At 43.7% G+C, this 25,337-nt stretch overlaps 2 protein-coding genes across 6 annotated transcripts in view; both read left to right on the top strand.

The window, feature by feature from the left end:
* Positions 1–18,541, top strand: part of peak1 (pseudopodium-enriched atypical kinase 1) — an 83,401-nt gene extending 64,860 nt beyond the window's left edge. For all 5 annotated transcript variants that reach the window (XM_031868655.1, XM_031868690.1, XM_031868665.1 and 2 more), the window contains 3 exons: positions 7,454–7,695; positions 13,427–14,250; positions 17,164–18,541. In XM_031868655.1, the coding sequence (XP_031724515.1) occupies positions 7,454–7,695; positions 13,427–14,250; positions 17,164–18,498 (2,401 nt within the window). In that variant the 3' untranslated portion in view covers positions 18,499–18,541. The remainder of the gene's footprint in view (positions 1–7,453; positions 7,696–13,426; positions 14,251–17,163) is intronic.
* Positions 18,542–23,536: 4,995 nt separating this feature from the next.
* Positions 23,537–25,337, top strand: part of syt12 (synaptotagmin XII) — a 21,070-nt gene continuing 19,269 nt past the window's right edge. Inside the window, exon 1 of the mRNA XM_031868767.1 lies at positions 23,537–24,045. The gene's annotated coding sequence lies outside the window, so the exon portion shown is untranslated. The remainder of the gene's footprint in view (positions 24,046–25,337) is intronic.

A 25,337-nucleotide genomic window follows, 5' to 3' on the forward strand; every position in this document is an offset into this window, starting at 1 on the left:
TGTAACGGTAGCAATTCAAAGTCCCCAGTTGGTAATATGTTAAACATGAGAATACTGTGAAAAAACACAAAAGATACTAAACTAAACACCTATTGCAGAGGACTCCCAGATAAACCCAAACCAAGAATTAACAAGGGCAAGGTGCATATGTCCCTTTGTATTAGTAAGGGTTAATGAGGATCAAAAACTGGCATCTTATTATTTGCTAGGTACACACGCACTCGGGCATAAAGTACATAAAGTAGAAAAGACCTGTAGACCGAGACAGTTATGCCTCAACTGACCTTCAAGGGGAAGTTTTTCCACCAGAAAACACTTTAACAGGGATTTGTAAAAGGTAAACGATACTTTGAGCTGTTATAAGATGAATATTGCTTTTACATTCAATATATCTTTGTCTTTAAAGCCTGCAGTGGAATTTTGGGTAATCTGTCAAAGTCCACGCTTGCTCTTCCTTCATCACCTCTCACTGAGCTAATGAATTATTTCACATGCAATGCCCGCATTGCCATCACCCACATGCATTCCCTTCAGAGCACTCATGGCCCCCAGCTTACAATCAAGATGCTCAACCTTTGCTAGCTGCTCCTCCAGAGTGCTATGGATGCTTCTCCCACTGTCATACAGATCGCTCATCACAGATTCTAGAGGTGTTTGATCTTAATTTGGCATGTCTGCTCGCCAAGTGCATGGACACGCCTATGTGGTCTCCTCCTTAATGCCATCTATTACCTGAACAGCAGGCTCTGTGCTTAGCAGGTCTCCCTTCAGAATGGGACCCCACAGTGTGTTACAAGCCATCCAACAGCAGTTGGATCCACCTTTAGTCTATTAATCACTGCTTTAGATGGCATATTCCCTTTAGCCCCTCAAAGCCCCAGTCTCTCTCTATCACACACACACACACACAGTAACTCACAGCCATCGGTCTGCTTGGCAGTGCAGTTGCTGTATTCTTGCATAATAAGTTCATTATTTGTCACTGCTGTTGCCCTTAGTGTTCATTTCTCGGGGTAAGTTTCCTGCGGTGTAACTAATGGTGCCAGATAACCCAGATGTGCCGGAAACACTTTATTTTCTGTCCATAATTATAAGCTTTTTTTCTGCTGAACGTGACTTGTTTATGCATTAGAAATTAAGCTAAGTGCCCAGATATGCTCAAAGATGGCGATCAGTCAAATGGATGCTGCGGTGGCCAAAACAAACCCTCATTCATCAGGAAAGCTGTGGAGTAAAAGTACTGATAATATATGTGCAGTACTAATCACTTAGACAGCAAGTTGGATAATGCACACTCCATCGTTGTTTTAGCACAATATTTACAAGCTTACTGTTTGTTGACTGCAGAAAGATACATTCAAACTTAAGATACCATGTACATGATTGGATCAATGAAGTCTAGTAGGGTTAAAAAAAGATCTGCCTTTTTACTTTAAATTTAGGAAAACTTATCCCAAGTTCTACAGGATGTGATTCAATAATGAATCGTCTGACTCCTCCTAATGTACATGGCTAATAGTAAGTAGTAATTTCCTAATAAATCTCATCAAACCTGTGCTGTATTTTCAGTGTGTGTAACATTCTGTACATGCATGTGTTCCCACCCAAAGAAATCCAAATATATGATGCAAACTGACTATTAGTAACTACTAAAAGAAAAGGTTCTTTTGTCACAGGAAAGCATTTACTGTTAGAAAGTCGGCTGCTCTTAACAAAAGCTCTCCAGTATTTCCTTACTATCTGGTCCTGGGGTGTCATGTTATTTTCTGAGTGAGAGAAAGCACACTCCCGTTCACTTTGTAATCGACACAGAAAACTAATTGAAGCCAAACACTGTGCAGCATTTGGACTTTGGTGTATTTTGGGCGATGTAACGGGAGAGTGTCATCTAGCTCCCAGTGTGTTTCACACGATGCATCCCACAGCCACTGATTAGTAGGAATAGCGCTGTGGAATTGTTTGCTCAGCATTCATCACACCTCCATACCGTTTAGCTCATGATCAGCTTGTTCAGATGTTCATCTTTTCACCTGATCCGTCACATTTTGACTTCCACCTTCCTCTGTCTACTCTTTGTTTTTCTGCCACCGATATATCATCCATATCTTCTGATTTGTTTTCAAGTCGGTTGTCTTGCCACCATCACTGTCTCCATTTGGTGTGATTTCTGCTCCTCTTCCACGCCACATGTCTCTCCTTTGAGCCCGGAGCACTGTGAACTCTCCAGTATTTCTCTCCTCCATCCTGTCAGCAACTCGTCCCCATTCTGTCTCCTTTACAGCTTCCTTGCTTTTCCTCTGCTCCGAAAGTTTCAGCACAAGTCATCCAGTTCCTGTCTCTTCTCATACTTTATAACAAGTGGCACAAGAATCAAGTCTGCGCTGTCTCGGTAACGCCATGCTGAAACTGGCTCTATGATGGTGTACTCTATGTAGAACTCACTTCACACAGAGGATGATGGCTTACTCATTATTTATTTATTTGTCCCCAGAGTGATGTCAGCAGTGAAGATGAACTAATATAATATTCCTCAAACTAAATACGTCTCCTGTTTATAATAAGCAATTAGGACTGAAAAATACCAAACAGCTGTAAAAACATGAATTTACTTATATCCTGCCAACAACGTTGACACTTACTATGATTAGGTTCTGCAGTATTCTACACAATAAATTCACATACTGTCTAGCCACAATAATATAAGTCAATGCAAAGTCACACTTACAGCAGACCAGGTGTAATACATCACACTTTACAGCAGCTCAACTTTGGTCTAGTGTGCCTTATCTGAACACCCGTCTCTTCCTTTGTGACCCTGCTGTTTACAGCCTTCACTATCCCTTTTAATGATTAACTCATTAAGGTAGCGGTGTTACTTACCTGTCTGTCTGATGTTTAACTCAGGTATTGGCACATGGTTTTGAGTTGACCCATAAACAGAAAATAGCTAAACTTCGCCCGCCGTGCGTGAGATTGCTGTGTCGGTGTGAAAGAAGATGTGACAAAATCAAAGGCTGCAGAAAGAATGTATTTGTGTCTCACAGGGAAACGTTCTGTAGTAGCTAGTCTGATTGTTATTACCTGCAGTCCCTCCAGTTTTAAAGAAGGTTGTATAGGTTTGTTTTGTTTTTTGTGCTTCTGCAAAGTATTGGAGCTTTAAAGTATTTTTGAAAAATGTGTGTGTGCAACCAAAGCCGTTTCTAAAATGAGCTATTTGTTAGTTAATCCTTGCTGTTGAAAATATGTCAGCATAACACATTTTGAGTCCCACATGCTGGCATTAACCTCCTTTGCAGACATATTGTAGTATTGTACGTCTCCATGTGAAACAAATATGCAAATGTATGTTGTAGAGCAGAAAAAGGACTTCTTAAAAACCTGACTTGTCTCTGGGTAAACCGACCGGCAGGTCAGGGATTTCACGTCATGAACAGGTCACACGGGTCATTCTGCAGACCTTTTTGTTTTGATTGGCAGATGAGGAGTTAACAATGTTTTTTGTTTTTTTTTTGACTAGAAGCCATTTTATTGGCTTTGGGTGGGCGTGCTCTGCAGCACTAAAACTCGTTACCGTAGGCAGGTAAAAGCATTGAAAGAGGGAGAACGAGGAAGGAACACATGCAGGGAAATACTTTTTGACTCTTCGCAACCGGCTGTCCTGGAATTCCAGCTCTACCTAGAATGTGAATTCAGCTTTGCCTCGTATTCAAGAGTTCCAGATGGGAAGCTGTGTGAGCCAGTACAGTGGGTAAGACCTGAAACCCTTTGCTTTCATTCACTGCTGTGATTAGCTGTGACCATTTAGGCCATTCAAAGCCCTGTTGACTCAGTAGGGAGGGGAGGCTTTTTGAGATTACCTGGACTGTGTTGTGGATCAGAGATTGTTGATTTGATGTCTGTTAAACAGTGAAATGCACTGGGGCAGCTTCACACTGTCTGAACAAGTCAGGTCCTGACATTGAAACTTGTAGCAGCCATAAAGGTATTCATTGTGTCAAGGGCCTCTCAAGGTGTGTTGTTCAAACAGGATTATGTTCTGGGAATTGTCCTCTTTGTGGTTTAATGCTCTCTTGTGTAGTTTTGTAGACTATGATCTGTTAATGGTTTGGTTTTCAGTAGGACTTATTACTTGTACCCTTGTGTACGATATGTTCAGTTAGTTAAAACCAGAACTATGTTCTGACACCTGTTCGTGTAGACAGTATAGGGAAGAATAAAAGAGGAAACATGTACAAGTCAGGCCACTGGCACATTTTTTATGTAAATTTTTCTACATCTATTATAGTACACTTTATTACAGTATACGCGGTTTTATTTGCAATTTTACTCCTTCTTTACGCCGCCATCTTTTCACAGTTTACTTACTCTTTGTCTTCTAGTCGGATCACAACAGCATGATGGGCCTTTTATATCCACTGTCTGCTGTTGGCAAGTGCAAAAGTAATGCACTGTGGCATCTCAGAGGCTATTGATCGGCCCTCTTTAAAAGAGACACAGAGGACTTTTGAGCTACAAAGGCGGATCATAAACATGTCAGCTGTGGTGTTTTCCTCAGACACAGAGCCCCGGGTGGAGACAGACACATGGGCAGCTCGGTGTTTTCTTTGAAAATATTGCAAAAACACTTTCGTATGAAATGCTTGTCTCCAAAATGGTGGTGTAATAGCAGTTGTTTTTAGATTAGCTTCCATTGTGTCTGGAGGACATGCTAATGAAATTAGATATTGCTGAGTTTAATTGTGGAACTTAAACCTTAAAAACATCTGTATTCTAAGCCCAACTGTGCCAGCGTCAGTTTCAGCACTTTCACACTCTTTGTGACTGAGTGGAATAACTGGCCAGCTTGTTGTTTTTCTTTTGTTCTTCTTACATGTGCTCAAGACGCTGTAAAAATGTTTTCTTGAGGCTCAAAACACTCAGGTGGACGTCATCACCTGAGCTGCATATACTTCTTCTTAGTAGGGACTTTTGCACATGATCACATAAATCATTAATCATATTGACAATAGTCAAAGGAAATGACACATCTAGTTCAGGCTAATACAAACATTACTGGCATCTGCCTCACCCACGACATCACCTGCGGCTATGGCACCAGCTCTGTGAACTTTTTGCGAAATTTTACCTTTTTGTGTTTTACTTTGAGCTCATTTTTAGATACTTTCTTTATTATTTAGCATAAGGACAGAGAAGATAAATAGATAAAGAAGATTAAAACAGCAGTGCCAGAACCGTGAACAATATGCCACCACAACAACATCTGACATTTAGAGCAGGTGGCAGGGGGGCCAGCCACAGGTGCTTTGTGTATTACAATCAGGGTTCAAATCTACAGTAGTTTAGAATGTCACCGGACCTGGGTGGTCACAACCCAGGTGGCCCGAGGCTGTAGTTTCAGGTCACTTTGAAAGGCCACGGCTGATCTGTTATCAGATCACAGGGCAGTAACCAGGTTGCTTTGGGTATCTTATTTACTGTGATCAGAACGACTGATCCCAGGTGGCTCTCCATGAAACACCAGCTGTTGAGGTTCAATCAGCGCAGAGCAGCAACACACAGATGCCCAGGTGACTGAAAAAAAACAAATCTGATTGTGACTTGATGTTGTTGTTAACTTTAATTAAAAGCAACGGCTTTGTTGAACGAAATGTGATTTTTAGCTTTTCTTATTTTTGTGCAGCTGCACTTGTCCTTCACTCCCTGCTTCATCCAGATGCCTATATACATTAGTTTGCATTCTGCATAGCACATTGTCGGTGTTATTGCGTGTTAAGTGTTTTGAGATGAAGGGCACATCTAATATGAAGGGCTGTAAGAATTTGACATAATGCTGTTGGTTACTTAGCAGCTCTAGAGTAGCCAATGTTTGTGTTAGGACGGGATAAAAGTACATCAGCTAGTTAATTGAATATTGACATTATGATACCAAAAAAACAGATGTAGAAAGTTTCATATAACCATCAGCAATCTCAAAACTTGGGTCTACATTTGACAGACAAGACTTGCTAAGACTTGAAAGGGCCATTTCTTAATTATTTTAAGAAAGAGTTTTAGTGTTACATGTTACATATTAGATGTGCCCGTTCAAAAACTTCACATGGCACCTTTACAATTCAAACTGGTTTCCGACCACTTCAGACGTGTCAAACATTTTTACTGGCAGCGCGATGATATGGTGACACACACAGGCCCCGTGTGCAATTGTGGTCCTGTCACTTCCTGACGACGACACACACCGTATGTGGCGGATCGCCCGTTCAACTTGCGTTGCTGGAGGCAACGAGCTACAGTGTAGGACACGTCTCGTCAGAGCATCCCTTAGAGCCTTCACACTGTGATTAGAGTCACTGTGCGATCTCAACACACTCTGAGTAACTGTAAGCCATGACCTAGATTTCTAGTGCTCAGCTAGACCAGTGTCAGTACGTTATGAAGTATATGGCCGCCGTTATCGGGAACATTATCTATTCATCTCTGTGAGATCAGCATTAAAACACATAAAACGCAACAGATCATCAAGACGACAGACGTCGTGTTTCCTAACGCCGCACTCCTTACTGCTCACATGGAGTTCATGAAGTTACAGTTCACATCAATGTCACTGCACTTTAAATATATCAGTCAGCAGACAAGGAGATCAATTTATTTTTATTTTTTAGTCTATCTTGTATGCTGCAGAATGCCTTAATACACTCCTGCAACTTTGTTCTGTATCTGATTTTTCTTTCTTTAAAGACGGCTAATAATCACATTTAAGTCTGTCACCTCATCATCACACCTTTTGATCAATCTGCTGTGGTAGATGAAATTCATCTCACCTCATCAAACACCTCAAACCATAGACCCCCGCCATCACAGAGGGATCTTCAAAACACATTCTCACACACCATTGTGACCTGCTTTGTCGCTTTTTTACCCTTTCCCTCAGGCAACGTATGTGTAGTTGCATATAAAGTACACCGGGCTTCAAGAGCCCCACGCTTTACAACTGTAACTCTAATTCATCCCTTGCTGAGAAGAAAGAAATGAGCCGACAAAGAGATGCAGACAGCAATTTAAAAGCTTAGAAAAAACAACAACTGCCCAGATAAAAAAAAGCATTGTTTTATGTGTTTTCTTCATATCCTGTGATGTTAGATACAGTTATCTGTCATAGACAAAATGAAAGATGACAGATAGCAGCTTGTTTATTACTATAAACACTACCGTCGCAGCAACGGAGCTCGCTATCATCATCCGGTTCTTTTTACGACTTGTTTTGCAGAGATTTTCATGCAGAATTGAACACCACCACCACCACCAACAGAATAATTAACCAACTTAACAATATTACCGTAGATAACAAACAAAAGGGAGAAAAGAAAACAATGCTAATTTAATCAGACTGTTAATGCAGCCAGTATTTCACATTTTCATAACCGTACGAGCCATGCCTCTCTCTTGTCATCTGCAGCCAGGTACCAGTCAGCGCCAGCAATGCCAGGGATCCGGAGCTGCCCAGTGTCGCCTCCCTGCCTGCCAAAGTGAATCTGGGTCTGGTGTTTGGGGAGGGGGGCCATGCCAGCCAGGTTGCCCCACCAGCCTCGGCAAGCGAGGGCAGCGCCAGCCTCGGAGAGCCAGAGGAGGACGGGAGTCGCTCCCACCGCTCCCACTCTCCCGCCTCCAGCCACTGCAGCGCCACGTACACCAACCTGGGTAAGAACGACGCATGCGAGACGATGTGTTGGCCTTCGACTTTTGTATCATGAAGCTGAAAGCATGTACATGAAACAGAAAGACCAACACGTGGTGATGCCACAAAGTCTGCAAGCTTTCATTGTTCAATGATGTTTCTTTTGCGTAGCATTGGTTTTCTGTTAATCCACTCACCACAAAGTGACAGTATGCTATAACTGCCATTACTTTATGCATTAACTGATTTTCACCTAGATTTTATGTTATGCTTATGTTAAAATATGTCAGTTTCCTTCTGCAAAAGACAGAAGGAAAGTTATTTAATGTTCTCTTTTAGCTCAAAATATACTATATAAATAGGTGAAGAGAAACATGCAAATAAGCTGCTGAAGGTGCGCCACAATCCCTCAGAGTAGAAAAAAAGAAGTCTGCAAATGGTGTATTTTTCAAATTTGCATATGTTTTTTTTATAATGAATGGAATTTTATAAAACTTAAAACATATTTTTATTTTTTGAACCAAAAAGAAAGCGTCAAATAAGTCTCGGTGTGGAGGTTGTGTTGAGCATTGTTGTAACGGTACCTGGAGTCAGTGGATTGACAGAACCACAATCTGTCAGTCCTCAGTATCTTCAGTTCACAAAGTTTGACTTTCCTTCAGCATCAGCACACCTCCTCACGTGACGAGTCATAATTAATTCCATGTTAAACAGCTGGAGCTCTAACTCTTGACACATCCAGAATAACTCTAATTATGTTATTTCTGCTTGAGGTAGAAACGTTTTGCCCTGAGGTTGGTTCTCCTGTTTTGTGGGGCTGCTTGTGTCTGTTGGGCCCATTCTCATCGGGGCCATTTGCTCTTCTTTTTTTGGGGACGTTTGTAAGTGTACAGAGTGGATCGCTCACTCACATGATTCAACAGAAACCCTCATGTTTCCATCTATCAGCTACTCTTTGTTATCTTCTCTGGCTTATTGCTTTTGTCTCTTTCTATTGTTTTGTTTCTGAAAAACATATTTGAGATGAGATGCGTTTGGGCTGCACTAAGAACCACATTACAATAGTATGAATTGCACGACACAGAGCTGCTATTAGTGTCATAAAAGCTTTTACCCGTATATTATATCTGAGACTAATTATTATGATATCTTTGTTCTCTAATTATCCCTAATTGTCTAATCTGACATGTCGATGTTCAAGTCCACTTTGAAAAAGGCATGATAGTCTCTGTGGCACCTCTGCAGCCAGAATTATTCACCAGCAGGCAATTAACTCATTTTCAGATTCCTCCTCTGCTCGTAGTAAACAAATCTAAAAGTTATCTTTAATGAAACAAATATTGTGTAATTTCTTTGCATACATTTCCAAATGAGAAATCTGAACATTGGACAAAGGAGAGTCAAAGGTTTTTACAGAGGGAGTTTCTGGATATTTCTTTTCATCGCTCCTTTATGTGCCATACATCAGGCTATGAATGAACAAACTCCAAAACTCTTCAGAATATAGACAGGAATGAAACTGAGTGCTAAGTGCTACTGAAGTGGAGATATCTGGCTCACAGTATGAGAACCTCATTTTGAGAGAACAGCCATACAAATCTTATTTTTTCCTTTATTGCATCTTTATTAACCCCGGAGTGGTAATATAAATATGTTTCCTTACATTAGATTAATATTCTTTAGCTTCCTACCTTTCAAAGGAAACCATGAATATGCATGTGAGCCTCATGGTTATGGATCTATCCCTGATTCATTGTGGCTACGTGTCTGTGACCTCATTTGAAGCTAAAGATTGGTGTAGAAATAATGGTGAACAGGTTTTATCTGCTGTAAGGTAAAAGCTACAGACTGAGTCTCACTCTCAATGCGTCCCGTATACTTCATGGACACGATGAGCTGCTTCAAACACCCTTTTGGTTTTTTGAAGAACAGTATTTCGAGTGGTTAAAAATAAAGATTTAGAAGAGAGACAGCGGTGCGCAGATATTTTTTTCTTTCTTTTTGAAAGCAATAAATCCAAATGGCAAGAGAGACCATTGTTGTTGCTTACCGTAATTCCTGAAGCTTTTTGTCTCAGCGGCTCATGACAACAGACATAGAAAGAAATACATCAAATATCTACATCAAATATCAAGGAGGCCCAAATCCACTCTGTGCTTTGTATTCAACACCACGATGACAAAGTTCCTCTCTGACAGTCCCCGTTTCATCAGTAGATGTTGTCAGCAGATCAGTATTACAGGTGGTGGAGCGATGAGCACATTACGGGCAGGCTTTAAGAGGTAGGCTCAGCTGTCAAACATCGCTGGCCCCTTCAACATGAAGCTCTCTGTGTGCGGGGAAAGGATGTTGCTGTGATCAAGTGGTGAGTGAGAGGAAATAGAAGCACAAAGTGGTAGGCAGTGATTGGGAGTGAGGCTTTATTTTGGAGCAGATGCATTGCGGAGGTGCTTCACTGTGTTGTGTTTGCTTATATAATTGTGAGCTTAAAACGGTGTGTGTTTCTTCTTAAGGGATTCTTCAGAGACTAAGTGTTTGTTTGTGTTTATATGTCGATGTTGCACTTTTTTTTACAAGGGTATGTGCAAACTGCGTAGCTGTGTGTGTGTGTGTGTGTGTGTGTGTGTGTGTGTGTGTGTGTGTGTGAGAGTGAAGCTCAGACTGCACACTGGCTCTGTGGACGGATATATTGTGAATGTGTTAAACGCTCCCTGGATGACGCATGATGAGCTGCCCGCAGCCTGATTCTACTCCTCTACATGCTGCTAATGAGCACAGTAACACACAGTACAGTGTGATGTCCGCTTGAGGTTTCCTCTTCTATCTGGGCTACTTTACTTGTCACATTTGCAAAAAAAGAGAACAGATTTGCCTCCGCTCTCTGTCTCTCTCTGTCTCTGTCTCAGTCTGTCTCTCTCGCTCTCTGTCTCTCTCTCTCTCTCTCTCTCTCTCTCTCTCTCTGCCTCTGTCTCTCTCTCTGTCACACTTAGTGTCTCTCTCACCAGCTATATACTCAGTACACTACACACACACTTGTGTTTCAATCAGAGCATCAGGCGGTAGGAGGCAGAGCTCTCAGTGAGAAGTCTCCAGTGTTGGTGGGAGCGCTGAGCCTGCCTGTTGGCACCGGGCACACACTCTCAGGGATGCAGGGGAAAAAACGTTTCAGTCTGCCTCCCTGCGCTGCTGCTGCACCGCGTTTGCCTAAAAACTTTGAGTCATTAGTGGATTTGAGGTAGGCTTGTTTTTCCTCCTTATCTCTCAGTATTCCTCTCTTTAACCGCCTGTCCCTCGTATTTCTCTCTCTAGTACCGTGTCCCTCCTGCTCACCCCCCTTCTGCCCTTTTGCATTTCTTTTCCTCTGTCACTTCTCTCACTTTTACCACCTCTAACCACCCACTCTTCTTCTCTGGCTTCATTCCTCCCCTCTGTTCCTCTTTATTCTACCCACTTCCTCCATCGTTTTATTGGAGCACGATGGCTAAACTGTAATCACTCTGCTACGGCAACAAGTTCCTTCATCTCCTCGCAAAGAAATGTTGGTGAATGCTGCTCTCTGGACTTGTGAATGCATTGCCTTAATGAGGCATTTTCAAAGGTATTTAATATAGATTTTATACATCAATACATTTTTATTTCACTCTATGAGGAGATGACCTAAATAGCTAATTATTCTGTACCATTTGTGAATTGTGCACTTCAAGAGAAATCATGAATCCAATCCTGCCAGATAATGTGTGATGCATGTGTTGGCAGTGGCACCCGGATTAATGTTGAGGAAATAGAAGGCAGTAGCTAAAGAGTTGTTTTGGACACATGAGGCTCAGTGTTCGAGAGGAGAAGAAAATGCAATTATCTATTTTTAATCCGGAACAGATTTTGGAGGGATTGGGACTCTCCGCTGTTTTATCTCCTGGAGATGAACACGGGTCAAACACAGTTTAGTTGAACAGCAGTGTGTTTTGAATCTTTTGGGGGGTTTCACTCTCACCATTCATCGGTCACGCTGTCATCTGTTGCATTGCTTGTTTCTTTGTTTAATTGAATTGACAGGCGCAGACAGGAAAGCAGGTTCCATTTTAAAATCGTAGGCCATTTTTTCAATTTATTCTGACATTCCGATTTTGCCATTTTTTTTAAACAAGTAATTGATCAACCCCAAAAATAATTGCCACATTAATCAATATTGTAAATGATACTTAGCAGATAATTAGCACTCCTTATTTCATCAAGTTGTTTGTTGTAAGGTGATCTGTTCGCATGAGCCATATGGGGTTTCAACCAGTCCATGCAGGTTGTTTCATCATCGCATTTATCCCTGTGTATTATGATTATGAAACGTATTCTTGATTTTGATAATCACAGACGGAGTTAGTCTTATGTAATGTAGTTAAATCACAGCCACATTGCTGCAATAAAAGACGTCTGCGACTGGACGCGGGAGACTGTTGTTTCCTTGGATGGATTACTGCAGATTGGTGGAGGAACACATTAAATAGAGCCTCCCCGTTCCAGGGAGGATTACCAAGACTCATTTACTTCATCCTGACTCTTTCTTAAGGCTTCTTTTGCTTTCTTAAGATGATGGCAGTGTGTGTCGCACACGTGAGGACTCGCATCACTCATATTGTTTAACAATAATTTGATCAGTTAGCAGTCTGGGAAATGGTTTCTTCAAGCAGATGCCTTCACCGTGGGGACGGGAAAAGTAATTTGGCAAAAGATGTGACTCTGAAAGACATCATCTTAAAACACTCTGCAGCCTCTCGTCTGCGCAGTAGAGTTGTCTGTGACCTCGTGCACACATTCAGTTAAAACGTACTGAATTCCCATCATGCACGCTGCACGGCTTTGTCCTCTTCATCTTGTCAGGTACTTGTCTTTGACCCGTCTGCCTTTGTGGTCCTCGACTCCAGAGGACATCGAGGGAGTCCAATCAACCCCTCAACCCCCCCAAATTCCCAACCACCACAATCCCAGAAAAATAAGGTCACTTGAAGCCAGTGATGAAAGTGCTCTCCATGCTGCCTGTTTTTAAGCCCCAGTGCACAACCGAGCTGCAGATTGATTCGGGCAGCTGGATGGTTGGTGGGTACAGCTTGTGCCCAGCTGTCCTGCTCTCTGGCTCCAATCTTGCTCAGGGCCACCAGATCCCTCACGTGCCGCAGCACACAACCTCGGCCTCCCGTCTTCATGAGGGGCAGCGAGCCAGTGAGCGGCTGGAAACGCCATGTGGGAGGAACAAGAAGCTCGGGGGAGGGAAGAGTCTGGAATTTTTATCCTTTTCAGCTGTTAGGAATTCTGATTTTTGACTTTTGTGAAAGTCACATTCAGTAAATCACATTTGATACTTTTTTTTCTTTATACATATCTTATTCATCCAGTCGTGACCTTTAAAGTCCTGAAACATTTGTTGGCCAACATTTATACAATGAATGATTTTCTGCCCACAGGAAAAAGTTCAATCCAAAACCCTCATTTAAACGGCAACGAGTGGGAAGTCCTTGTAAAAATGACAACACAACTTTAGCATCATAATATATAATTATAAGGTGATTGTGTTTTGAGATCATGTAAAAACTGCAGTGGAGTATAAAGTACAATATTACCTTTTGAAATGTTGTGGAGTAGAAATTATAAAGTATAAATTTAAATTGTACAATAATGAATTCAATGAACTTTGTTACTTTCTACTGTCATATTCTATATTCTTATTATAGCAATACACACTTTGTTGTCTTCCTTTCCCTCCAGGTCAGTCCAGAGCCAACATGATCCCACTGAAACAGCCACGAAACATCAAAGCATCCAACGACACCTTGGCCTCCATCGACCTGGACGGCCTTGCAGACCAGCCAGCCTCTAAGGCCACACCACCACCACTACCTAAGAAGGCTGTACCGCGCTCCAGCACCGAACCCAGCCTGGCGGGCAAAGAGTCAGTCCAGGGAGGCCCGAGATCTCGGGCTGAGGCGAGACCTGGGGGCACCAACCTGAGCGTGGCCAACCCGATCTACGACTTGGACTCCACCTGGGAAACGGCGAGTCAAGACTCCTCTCTCAGCTCCGAGCCTCATCGGGTCCACGACCACGAGAGCGGTGACTCCTTGGAGAGGCCAGCAGCTGCCGCGGCTACCAACAAGGGCCGCCCGGCCAACAGCACGTCCTCTCTGGTTGCTCAAGCTCCGTCTGCTGCAGCCACGGCTGGCAGAGAGAGGAGGGCCTACCCAAGTACAGAGTCTCTGGCTGGAAGGGGCCGGACAACAGGTCGAGGTGCTGCTGCTGCTGCTGCTGCTGCTGGAGGCTCCAAACCCCAGAGACCGGCTTTGTACAGGGGGTTGGACAGCTGGGATGAGGTGGTGGGGAGGATTCGCGGGCTCCACACGGACACGCTGCGCAAACTGGCCACAAAGTGCGAGGACCGCTTCATGGCTGGTCAGAAGGATCACTTGGGATTCGGCACTGACAGCTGGTCCCACTTCAGGCTGACCACTGGGAAGCCCTGCTGTGAGGCAGGGGATGCTGTGTACTACACCGCCTCCTACGCCAAGGACCCACTGGTCAACTACGCCATCAAGGTGAGATGTCCGGCTCTGCTTATAGATCAGCCTTCAGATTGACTACTTCCATTGTCATGCACAGCACAACACGAGCATAATGTTCCTCTTTAAACATGCTGCCTCTAGCCTCAGGGCCCAGAGAGATGTAAAGTCAGCGCTTCAGCGATACTTTGATAAAACTATTTGTCGATCTGGAGTAAATTAAGACGTTCTCTTGCTCTAGCTTGTCCAGTGTGAGGATTTTCTTTTTTCTCTTTTATAAATTTGTGAACTGAATATTTTTGGGTTTCAAAATGTGGGTTGGACAAAGCGAGACATATAAAGATGTCACCTGAGGCTCTGTGGAATTGTATACTTTATAAAAAACTCTTTCTTTTACATTTCATAGGCCTAATCAAAGAAATAATTAGCAGATTAATCAGTAATACAGATAATTGTTAGTTGCAGCCCTAATGCAGATAACCTATACCTGCGATCATGACATCCTCAGACTTTGTATGACCCTGAAACACTTTCCAATCAAAGTATTTCAAGTTTTCAACCATCCAGATGGACTAAAACAAGCAACAAACCCCTGATTTACAGCATCTTATTAGTTTGAATTCATTTGTATTTGTTTGTTTGTTGGGTCCTTGCTTTGCTTTCCCTGCATTGAGATGGAGTCTGGTGGTTGCCGTCCTTGCAGTAGATTTATGAAATCCTTTGAGTTTTTGTGCTCAGGAATCTCCTCCCACTCCTTCCGCCGAAGTGGAGGAAGATGTTTGTGCAGAAATATTGGCACTTAAACTTTGAGCCCTCAGGGCACGGCCTTGTGAAACAAAACCTGTGTGATATTTTTAATGCGGTACTAATTATTCATAATCTACCTTGAGCATGTCTGCGTGAATTCTGGACTCTCAGAGGAATTCTGAGTGAGTGAGTGAGTGTCAGCTTTAAGGAATCAACAGGGAGCAACACATAGAAGTGTCTGTTAACCTGGAGCTTTGTTACAAATAGCAATACTGCGTAAACAATATGGATCTTAACAGTGAAAAGTCTACAAACATGTCCTCAAAGAATGACCAGGAGGCAGCTGGAGTCTCAGAGCCAACAGGTCTAAACAGAGATCCAGTGAACACGCACATTACTAAACAGTTACACGGATCACAATTTATTAAACTGTATGTCAAAGACACCACCGAGGTTCAAGCCGCCTAACAGAAATAAAATAGTGAAATGACCGAGGTAGCAATTGTTTTGGCTGATGTAATACAAACGGTGGAATGCGGTTCATAACGTTAAACTTGAATATGTCGGGGGAAAAATGTCAAAAACCTTTCAATTAGTTTGGACAAAACTAATGGTACATAGTAAAAATAATATTAATAATTTAATAATGCTGTCATAATTATATTCTTACGTAAACATCTAATTTTTAACGTCAAAATTAAGTTTAGTATGAGAGGAAACAAGCTAATTAATTATAATATTTTGCATGATTACGTTTCCCTACCAGGTGTGCATTAGACACTCAATGTGCTATAGAAACAAATAAAATGCAGTGCCCCTTTGATGAAATCAGACAAATGATGTCATCCTTAACAATACAGGATACCAGAAATGATACTTCTTAACACTATACCTGCTGTGTTATTGAATTCATTTATTTTTGTCCTCACTTTTTCTAAGTCTTAAGATCAAATTCAATCATTTTATTTATTGAAATGTTTAGATTTTCTCCCATGAATATCTCAATAACATGTCGGGACTTCTCTGCTGGTATTTCAGTGAATGTGTGCAGAGAGCGATCCTCTCCGTCACTCGGCTCGTCTCGTCTGTGCTATGATCAAAGTGTAGCTGCAGAGAGCTGCAGAGGTTTAGGAGACGGAGACTCTCACTCGCTGCTGTCGCTGGCAACCTGACGTCTGCTCGCTGCTTCTCTCCGCTCTATATGTCATTAACAGAAGTGTTCACGAGAAACACAGCGAGACAGAACACATCTTTGATCTCTGAGTTCTCCTGTGCTCAAACGGATTCTTTTGTTTGTGCTGATGTTGCGTGAGATTGCCGTTTGTTGAAAAGTCTCCTGCGGAAATTTCTGCTTATTTAATTTCATCAAAATGTATAGCAGTCTCTTCATATCATTTTCTACAAGATAAACATTTAAATGAACAAAGGTACAGTCATCAGGTTTCATCATTTAAATGTTAATGACATTTCAAGCGTGTTATAGGAGAAGGCTGGCATGATTACGTATTCACTTTGGTCCATGAAAACACCAAAAGCATCAACGTGTCAGGGGGCCAGCGAGCTCTCTTTTCACTCTGCATGCAAACAGCTGAGTGAAACCCTACGAATGTCTCCCGGCAGACACTCTTTTAAAATGTGTGCTGGTATTGCATCTCCCCCTATATCCACCCAACCTTTGAGCATGGCTGTTCAGAGCAACTTTAAACACTTTTTACTTCCGACATGGTCGGAAAAGCCGCCATCCGACCTGGCTCTGATAAAGTATTCCCCAGCGGCCCTCAGGTTGGCTCTCGGTGCTCTCAGACTTCACTGTCCGTCTCATCCTTACTGAGGATGTCAATCTTTAAAACAGCTCTCAAATAAGAGGTAAAAAACAATGTTTTTAATTTGAATCATGTCTTGAAGCAGCTGGGCTCTGTACTTCTTAACGAACGTTACTCAGAGAGGCTGCATCTCACACCGTCTAGCAGCAGGACGGTGTGAGTTTGACTCAAATTAAAGCACAGTGCCCATGTTCATATTAATATAGATCAATGAAAGTGCATTATTAATGGTTCTTGTACAACAATGGAGCTCTATGACACAGAGGAAGAAGATATATTGGGCTTTTACACAGGCAATACTTTAGTAGTAGAGTCTATTTTCAATTCGCAAATAGCTTCATCCTAAAAAGTAATGAAATATTGTCTTTCTTATCTCCAGATCTGTCGGAGCAAAGTGAAGGAGACTCAGCAGCAGTTCTTCCACAGCCTCGCAGTGAGACAGAGCCTGGCTGTGCACTTCAATATTCAGCAAGACTGTGGACACTTCCTGGCGGACGTCCCTGCCCGCCTGCTGCCCTGGGAAGTGGAAGAAGGTGAGGAGGAGGAAGAGGATGAGGAGGAGGACGTAGACGGGCTGAAGGAGAAAGAGAAAGAGATTAAGACTGAAACCCAGGAGACGGCAAATGGTAAATTGGACGAAACCCGAACAGCAGGTCACATGAACACACGCCTGAGGAGCCGAGTGGTGGTCATCACTCGCGAGGTGCCCTTCCAGACGGTGGCCGACTTTGTCCGAGAAGGCGCGGCGCGACACACTCACAACCCGGAGCTGTACGAGCGTCAGGTCTGTCTCCTGCTGCTGCAGCTGTGCTCCGGCCTGGAGCACATGAAACCGTACCACGTGACCCACTGTGACCTGCGACTGGAAAACCTGCTGCTGGTCCACTGCCAACCTGGCAACCTGGACGTTCTTGAGCCCAACAACAACAGCAACAGCAGCGGTGGTGGCGGTTCCAGTGCGACCTCCGCCGGCGCTGCCGCCAACGCTACCTGCCCCGCCCGGCTCATCATCAGCAACTTCTCACAGGCGAAACAGAAGAGCACCCTCATGGCCGCCGACCCCGGTACGCTGCGAGACCAGTCGCGCCTGGCGCCCGAGATTGTCACAGCGACACAGTACCGCAAGTGTGACGAGTTCCAGACGGGGATCCTCATCTACGAGACGCTGCACCGGCCCAACCCCTTCGAGGAGACGCCGGAGCTGAAGGAGCGGGAGTACACCTGGGCGGACCTGCCGCCGCTGCCCGTCAGATCGCTCTATTCGCAGGGCCTGCAGCAGCTGGCCCGGTTGCTGCTCACCGTCAACCCCTCTGAACGGATCCGCATGTCCGAGGCCCGGGCCTGCCTGCAGTGCCTGCTCTGGGGCCCCCGGGAGGACCTGTTCCAGGCGCTGGGCTGCAGCAGCACGGGCCCCATGTCGGGGGCCACCACCAGCCAGCGCGAGGCCACCCTCCAGAACTGGCTGGACCTGAAGCGCACGCTGATGATGATCAAGTTCGCGGAGCGCTCGCTGGACGCGGCCTGCGGCGTGAGCCTGGAGGACTGGCTATGCTGCCAGTATCTGGCGTTCGCCACCACGGACACCCTGAGCCGGGTGGTGCACATCCTGCAGCAGTCCCAGAACCAGAGCCAGCCACCAGCGCACGCAGCACCGAGCCAAACTCAAACGCACCACGCGCACACCCTCCACCTGACTCAGGCACAGCCGCTCTGAGTTCCCTCCGGCCAGCTGTTACTATGGCAACAGATCCAAACCCCCCCCGTGCGGTCCCTCTGCTGACGCTAATGTGTGATGTGAGCTAATAGTCAGCTTTGTTGTTGCAGCAGCCACAGGGCTTCACCGAAAACTGAACAGCTGGTTGTGCAAATGTCTGTTTTCTCTTCATGGACAAGACGATCCACAGACTGAGACAAACTGAAGCATTACAGCATATTCATTGTTCACTTCATCACGCGTTAAAAACACTCCACCAGTTCTACATTGAAGAGATTTTACCAAATTTTAAATTTTCTTGGTTTTTTTTAAGCTAAGCTCTGTAAGAGTGCAGAGTTGTGATCGCTACAGATTAGAGATGGTTTGCTGCCAAATGGAATACATTTTAGATTTTTTATTTTTTTTGTGTTACACATTAATATTCTAAAGAAAAGTTAGATTCCCTCAAAGTACTGTAAAAGGAAACGTTAGAAAAAAATGGAGATTTAACTGAACTATCAATTCGTCAAATGACAGATTGAAGGGAGGTCATATGAAATGAAGGGAATCGGAAAGAAGAAGAAAGTTCAAAAGAAACGTTCTATCCATTGATGGATTGGTCTTCAAAATCTAATCACAGTGAGATATTTTGATTTCTTATCTTAGACTGATGCAAAAGTGAAATATGTTTGACCACTGAAGCCAAAGATCTGCCACAAATTGTCCATTTAGGCAGCTAGAGATACTTTTTTTTTTTTTACCAGAAATGTGTATTATAGTTTATTACAAAATACAGTCAGACATGAGTACATTGTTACAGTAACTAGATTTGTTGTTACTCCCAAAACTTGCACAGCAGACACTCTGAAATGTCAGTCTTTATGGTTTAAGCCGGTCTGGAGTTGAAATGAACAAACGTTGACCCTTAAAGCTGTTGTTTCATGCCGTGCTCAACACTTGTGCACACGGCTTTGGACGAGGTAGGTGATGAACACTGAGGAGTCTTCAGAGCTTTTAGACGCTTTGGAGTTCAAACGGGACACGACTGCCCCGGCTGTTGGTCTGGTTTCTTGTGAGTATGTGCAATGAGTATCGCTGTTTGTCATATCCGTTAGGTAACAGCGTATGAACATGTGTTACGCAGTCTTTACTTTTGTACATTAGTTTTGTGGCACATAAACTGATTCACTTCAGTTCAAATTCTGCAAATTCAGAACCAGTTCGGTGTTGAGAGCTTCTCACAGTGGATGGGAGACGGGGATGTGTTCAGGCACTGCAAAAAGTTCTTTGTCCATAGTGTTGATTTTTGTCAAGTTGTTTTCGAACGGTTCTGCGTTCACGGATGACATTTTGCACATTCGGTCCGACCGTCGGCGCTCCTCGATGGAGGCCGAGAGCACGGTGACGCGGGAGAGACTGAGAACTGGATTTGGTTTGTTTTGCAGCGTGTGGAATATAAAAGTTTGCCTGGACTGAAACGGACATCTGGACCTGGTCTCGTGCACTTTTCGGAGACGCACTCATCTTCCAGCTGAACCACTCAGTCTCACGCATGAACTCTTTGGACAATCGACCACAGCCTCCGAGAGAAAGTCAGCCACTGAGACTCGCTCCCATTCCTCCCGCCTTGTTCGCCGTCCGCGTTGTTGTTCCCCGGCCAACAGGACAACAGATCCTGCATTGACGCTCGCTGCTCGTCGCTCAACACATTCATTCTGCTTTAATGAAATGAGCTCTGGGTTATTGATCTGTACCTTTCAGCCTGGAGTCAGTGTCGCATGTACACAAGCCTCTGCTTCCTCGTAGAAATCAATACACATGAGTTTATTTGTTGTTATGATGATCAAACACCCCGAAAAGCATCTCAGCTCAAAAGATAACAGTGCTCTGTTTACTTCTGAGTAAAATCTCCCCTTGATATGCCTCCAGGCGGACGATGCTTTCAGACTGCGTTCTCAAGTTTACGTTATATTTGCTCTGGTTAACTGCAGCAGTTCAGCTTGTCACTGGGGGGAGGGGAGGGGGGTCCGTTTGGGATCAGGATACTGTGATCCTTTTACTGCAGACGTACAGTACTAGTACGAGACGTTATGGTCCATGGAGCGGAAAGCAAAAAGAGACAAAGCAGGTGTGAGATTGTTGCAGCGTTAAAGGCTTTGTGTGCGAAGGAATGTGTGTGGACAGCACTGGTGGCTGTCCTTGAATCTGGAGATTCAAGCCTTTATATAGTATACATAGTATAAATATATATAACCTTTATCTATTTTAATCCACACACTATTTTGTCGAGTACGGTGCACCTCTATTTCTGTCGTTAGAGAGTCTAAATATCATTCATCCATTTGTAAAGCTTTACTTTACGTTCTTCGTCCTCGGAGTAGCTCTCACTGTCCTGAACAAAGGATACGTGAATCACATCTCATTCTTCAAGCAGCGCGGCGAATACACAGAACAATGTACAGTATTTTTACCCCTCTTGTAAAGGTATCTGCCTAGGAGATGAACCACTTTGAAAAGAGGCTGAAGGAGGACTTTTGAGCGCACCATTAAATTCATCAACTGTGCGGCCGACAGCGAACACTGTTTGTTTGCTCTGTCTCTCTCTTTGCATTGTTAATTGCCACTGAACAGAAAAAGCGAAGCTCTCTAAGGCTTTCTATTAATATGTGTACAGTTTGTCTCCCGGCCTGCCACCATTTATTGTTGATGAAGTTAACCAACAGTAACAGAACAATAAATATATGTTTTTATATATATACTTGGTGCCATTGTGTTATTGCTGTTGTGCTGATTTAACCCTCCAGTAGAGAATAACAAGAGTTTATAATAACTGGACTGATTGCAAAAAGACAGAAGTGGCATTTTATTCATTTTATAGTCTATTTCTCTGCTATGCAAGTCATTTGGTGTGTACTTGGGTAGATTATTAATAGTTTATGCAGTAAAACCTTTTATTTCCAGTCATTCTGAGCCTGGACTGATGCTACAGATTTCATCAGTCCACTGATTTCACCAAATAGGAACCGTCGACAAGCCCTGTGCTGATAATGAGCCTTTTAATTATTTACAATGACCATACTAGAACTGGAAACATATTAATCTTCTCTGAGGTTTCAACATCAACCAAAGAGCTCGAGAGAAACCTGCAGTCTTGAGTGTTTGAATAGGATTCTGAACTTCTTGTGTTTTTCTGCGGCCTGTGTATCTCAGAGATTGAGAGCAGTGTGGGAGTCCAGAGAGTTATTTAGTTAATCTTAACTCTGATGTCTACGTATATCGATGGGTGTTTTTCATAATGTTAGATTTAATTTTTAAAGATACTCATATTTAGTTATAGTTCCCAACAGCATCCCCAAAGCACCACATTTCTTCCCTGCACGGTATTGACCAGTAAAGTTAGGGGACTCTAACTGAGCATTTTAACAAAAGTCAGGGTATGTACGTCTAACTAAAACACGTTATTGACATTTCATCTGTTTTAATACAAAGCTGAGTGGCTGACAAAAACGGACAGCCAACATCACTACAGTAGCTCCACCAGCAGAGGGAGACACTCAAAAGGCAACAGAAAACCCAGAATGCACCATTCTCCTGCTGTTGTAAACTGTTAGTGTTTACGTTGACTCTCATTTTACAGGACGAATGTGAAAGCAAAAATGTATCCAAGCATCTAGAGAGCCTCATGATGACAAAGTTTAACCATGATGCTGTCTAGACTGTCTTGACTCTGTTACTTTATTTCTGACCTTTCAGATTTAGTGTATTTCATGTTGGACGTCAGGGAAATGCCTCAAGTGGAGTTTCGGGTCGCAGAGGTTTGTTTGATCAGACTGATCAGCTGTTGGCAAACCAAGAGTCCTAATCCCATTATTCCTGCTCCTCCGGTTCTGTTTGTTTTTCTGTCTTAATCCGTCATCCAGTGTCACAGTTTCAGCCGAGAACATGGCCACCAAACAAAAACCAGAGAAAGTGTAACCAAAGAGCACAGTATCTGCAGTAACTGCATCCTGTTCTACGGTACATTTAATGTAGGTTTGTACATTATTATCCTGACCCTCATCTGCATAGGTGATGGTGATGTTGTGCATGTCTTCCAGGAGGACCTATTGAAATCCACTGCTTTAAGCTGTGGTGAGTATTTACTGTTGGCAGTAATCACGCTCATCAGTCTGGATCCAGAGTGAAGCTCCAGTATGTTTAAGCATTGTGATACTTAATCAATAATCTAGTTGAATGAGGTCACAGCAGGCCAGACCGGGGTCAGGGGGCTGTAGGAGATCCTCAGCAGGTAACAATGAAAAATATATTACCATCTGTTACGGAAGCTCAAATAAAGATGAAGGTAGAAATGTGAGTTAATGGTTGTCGCTAGATGATGGACTGAATGGTCACAGCGGGTTGAGGATGACAGCAAAGTGGAGGGGAGTCACTACTCTTCACCATTCACAATAACAACTTTGATCACGCATCATATGCCGGATAAATAGAAATGATTTACTTAAAACGTTGGACAAAGTAAAAGAGTCCCATACATTAATAATTAACAGACTTTGACTGTAGTGATCCATAAAGGAATAATAAATAATGTATTAACACAAATACATAATTATAAACCCTTCATAAGAATGACTTAACGACTTAAGTGTAATGAGAAGTGGCTTCGCACAGCATGGCAGCGGGCTGAGGAGTGGGCCTATAGTTTAAGTTGCCACAATGAGAGGATGACTAAACATGAGTGTATTATAAGAGGTGTCATCGCTGCACCCTGCCCACCTCCAGTATCTAGTTATGTAATTTCACACTGAATCATCCCCAAGGGCTGACATGGTGATGAAGAAGAGAAGAGAGGTTTGTTCTTGGGACAGAATCTGGGGTAAGTTAGTTTGTTTGTGGGCGTCAGTTTGAGGAGGGATGATGAGGAAGAAAAGTTTGGGTGTCCCTAAAATACCCCACCCACCTACCCATGCACCCGTTGCGTAATACACATATCCCGATATGCGTGCGTGCGTGTGTGTGTGTGTGTGTGTGTGTGTGTGTGTGTGTGTGTGTGTGTGTGTGTGTGCAGCCCGCAGGTCTTCTTCGGTGCTGCTGCTGCTGTGGAGCCTTGGAGGAGGAGGAGGCGGTGGTCGTGTTATTGAGCGGCCCGGCGGTGGAAGTTGCGCTGCAGGGGTGGGGACTTTCTTTCTTTCTGCAGTCGGTCGGTCGGGGGGTGAGCTGCGGCTCGTACAGAAATATGCCTCTGGCAGCAGCTCTTCAGACTCCAGCGAGCGGCAGCACAAACAGCCGGTCTACTCCGAGTGGAAGATAAATCCTCCTCCTGTTCTTCATCATCCACCTTTTGCTCATCTTCCTCCTCCAGCTGGCCGGATATGCGTTGAAAACGGGATTGTGAACGCCGTTTTCCCTCCCGTCCACGAGACCTCCGGGACACACAGACCGGACCGGCACCGGTGTCATTGGATGGAGAGAGGCGCCTGAAGAAGGGAGCGCGGTGGAGTTGGTCTACCCCCCCTCCTCCTCCTCCTCCTCCTGCTCCTTCCTCCCTACTGCACCAAAAGAAAACTCCGGGTAAGAAATGCGTGCTCGACCCGTCGACCACTTGCAATAAGCCGCTGTGCGCCCGTACTCCTCTGTGCACAACACGCAACATGCATTATGGCGAGACTTCGGACTTGTATGCGTTTTTTTTTTGGTCTCCTCTGCTTCTTTGTTGACAGTGAAGGGGTTCATTTTCAGCGCGGGGCATTAGCTGCGCGGTGTGAATGCATCTCAGCAGACGGGATGGGGTGGCAGGCTTTTCTCGTTTCCGCGACTCCAAACGGTTCTCTCAGTCGACCCAAATATTAATGCGCATCGCAAGTCGACCTGAACCAGGAGCAGGTTGTACGTCGGGGTTCAAGGAATGATGACAAATGGCACCCCGGGCAGCGGGAGCTGTCCATTCAGCACCACTCTGCTGAACTCCAACTGAAAACTGTGGCCTTGAAAAACTTAGTGCAGCTTTGATGGGCAGCTTTAGGGATGTGGAATAGTCAGGCTCAGGCAGTCTTTTGTTTGCGTAATAGACTTTACTCAGCTTTTTAGGGCTGCTATTAATCTTTATGCCTTGAATGTTTAGGGAAAACATTTAAGACCGCGTATGCTTCCAATCCAGGGTCTAAGGAGCGAGAGTGTATATGCTGCACAGAATGGAGTCAAATTTGTGATCAGGGTTCAATAAATAAAATTGATACTATTATCAAAACAATAATATTTCCAGTATCTACTTTTGCTGAATATTGATGTATTTTGCAAAAAAACCCTCAATGTTTCATTTGATCCTGAAACAAAGAGCTTTGTAAGAACTGCTCAGAAAGTACTAAGTCCTGATTGTATACCGTCAAGTCAAACAGTGTGTTGCTTGTGTGTCACTCACAGATTCCCAACCCAACCCAAAACATCATATTTCTATTTTTTTGCTTTTTGTTGGCATTTGGTGCAATTGGTTGCAGCTCGCAACCTGTAACAAAGGGTCATGAGCAGACATTGCTTTGCTTTAACTGGTCACAGTGATCACAATGTTTGGAATCAGTGTCTCGCTGGGAGAATAAAGCTGCCACATGGGGTTTGAATGTTGCTTTGGACGCATGTTAATCCTATAAAGTGATGCAGATAATGGCACCGGAAGATAACAGAATGTATGCTGGTTGGTCTGTGAGGCTTGCAGAGGTTTTAGATTGAGTGTGTCTGTGGCTTTTGGAGCTGGTTGTGATCCTGTTTGCTGAAACTAAAGTTGACAGATTGTCCCTCTAACTCTTTCTTGGCTTTGTAGACATCCTGTTTCCCTCCACCCGTGCTGATTATACTGTGTATATATATAT

This window comes from Anarrhichthys ocellatus, unplaced genomic scaffold (assembly GCF_004355925.1).
Source record: "Anarrhichthys ocellatus isolate YVR2014 unplaced genomic scaffold, GSC_Weel_1.0 scaffold2, whole genome shotgun sequence".
Lineage (NCBI taxonomy): Eukaryota > Metazoa > Chordata > Actinopteri > Perciformes > Anarhichadidae > Anarrhichthys > Anarrhichthys ocellatus.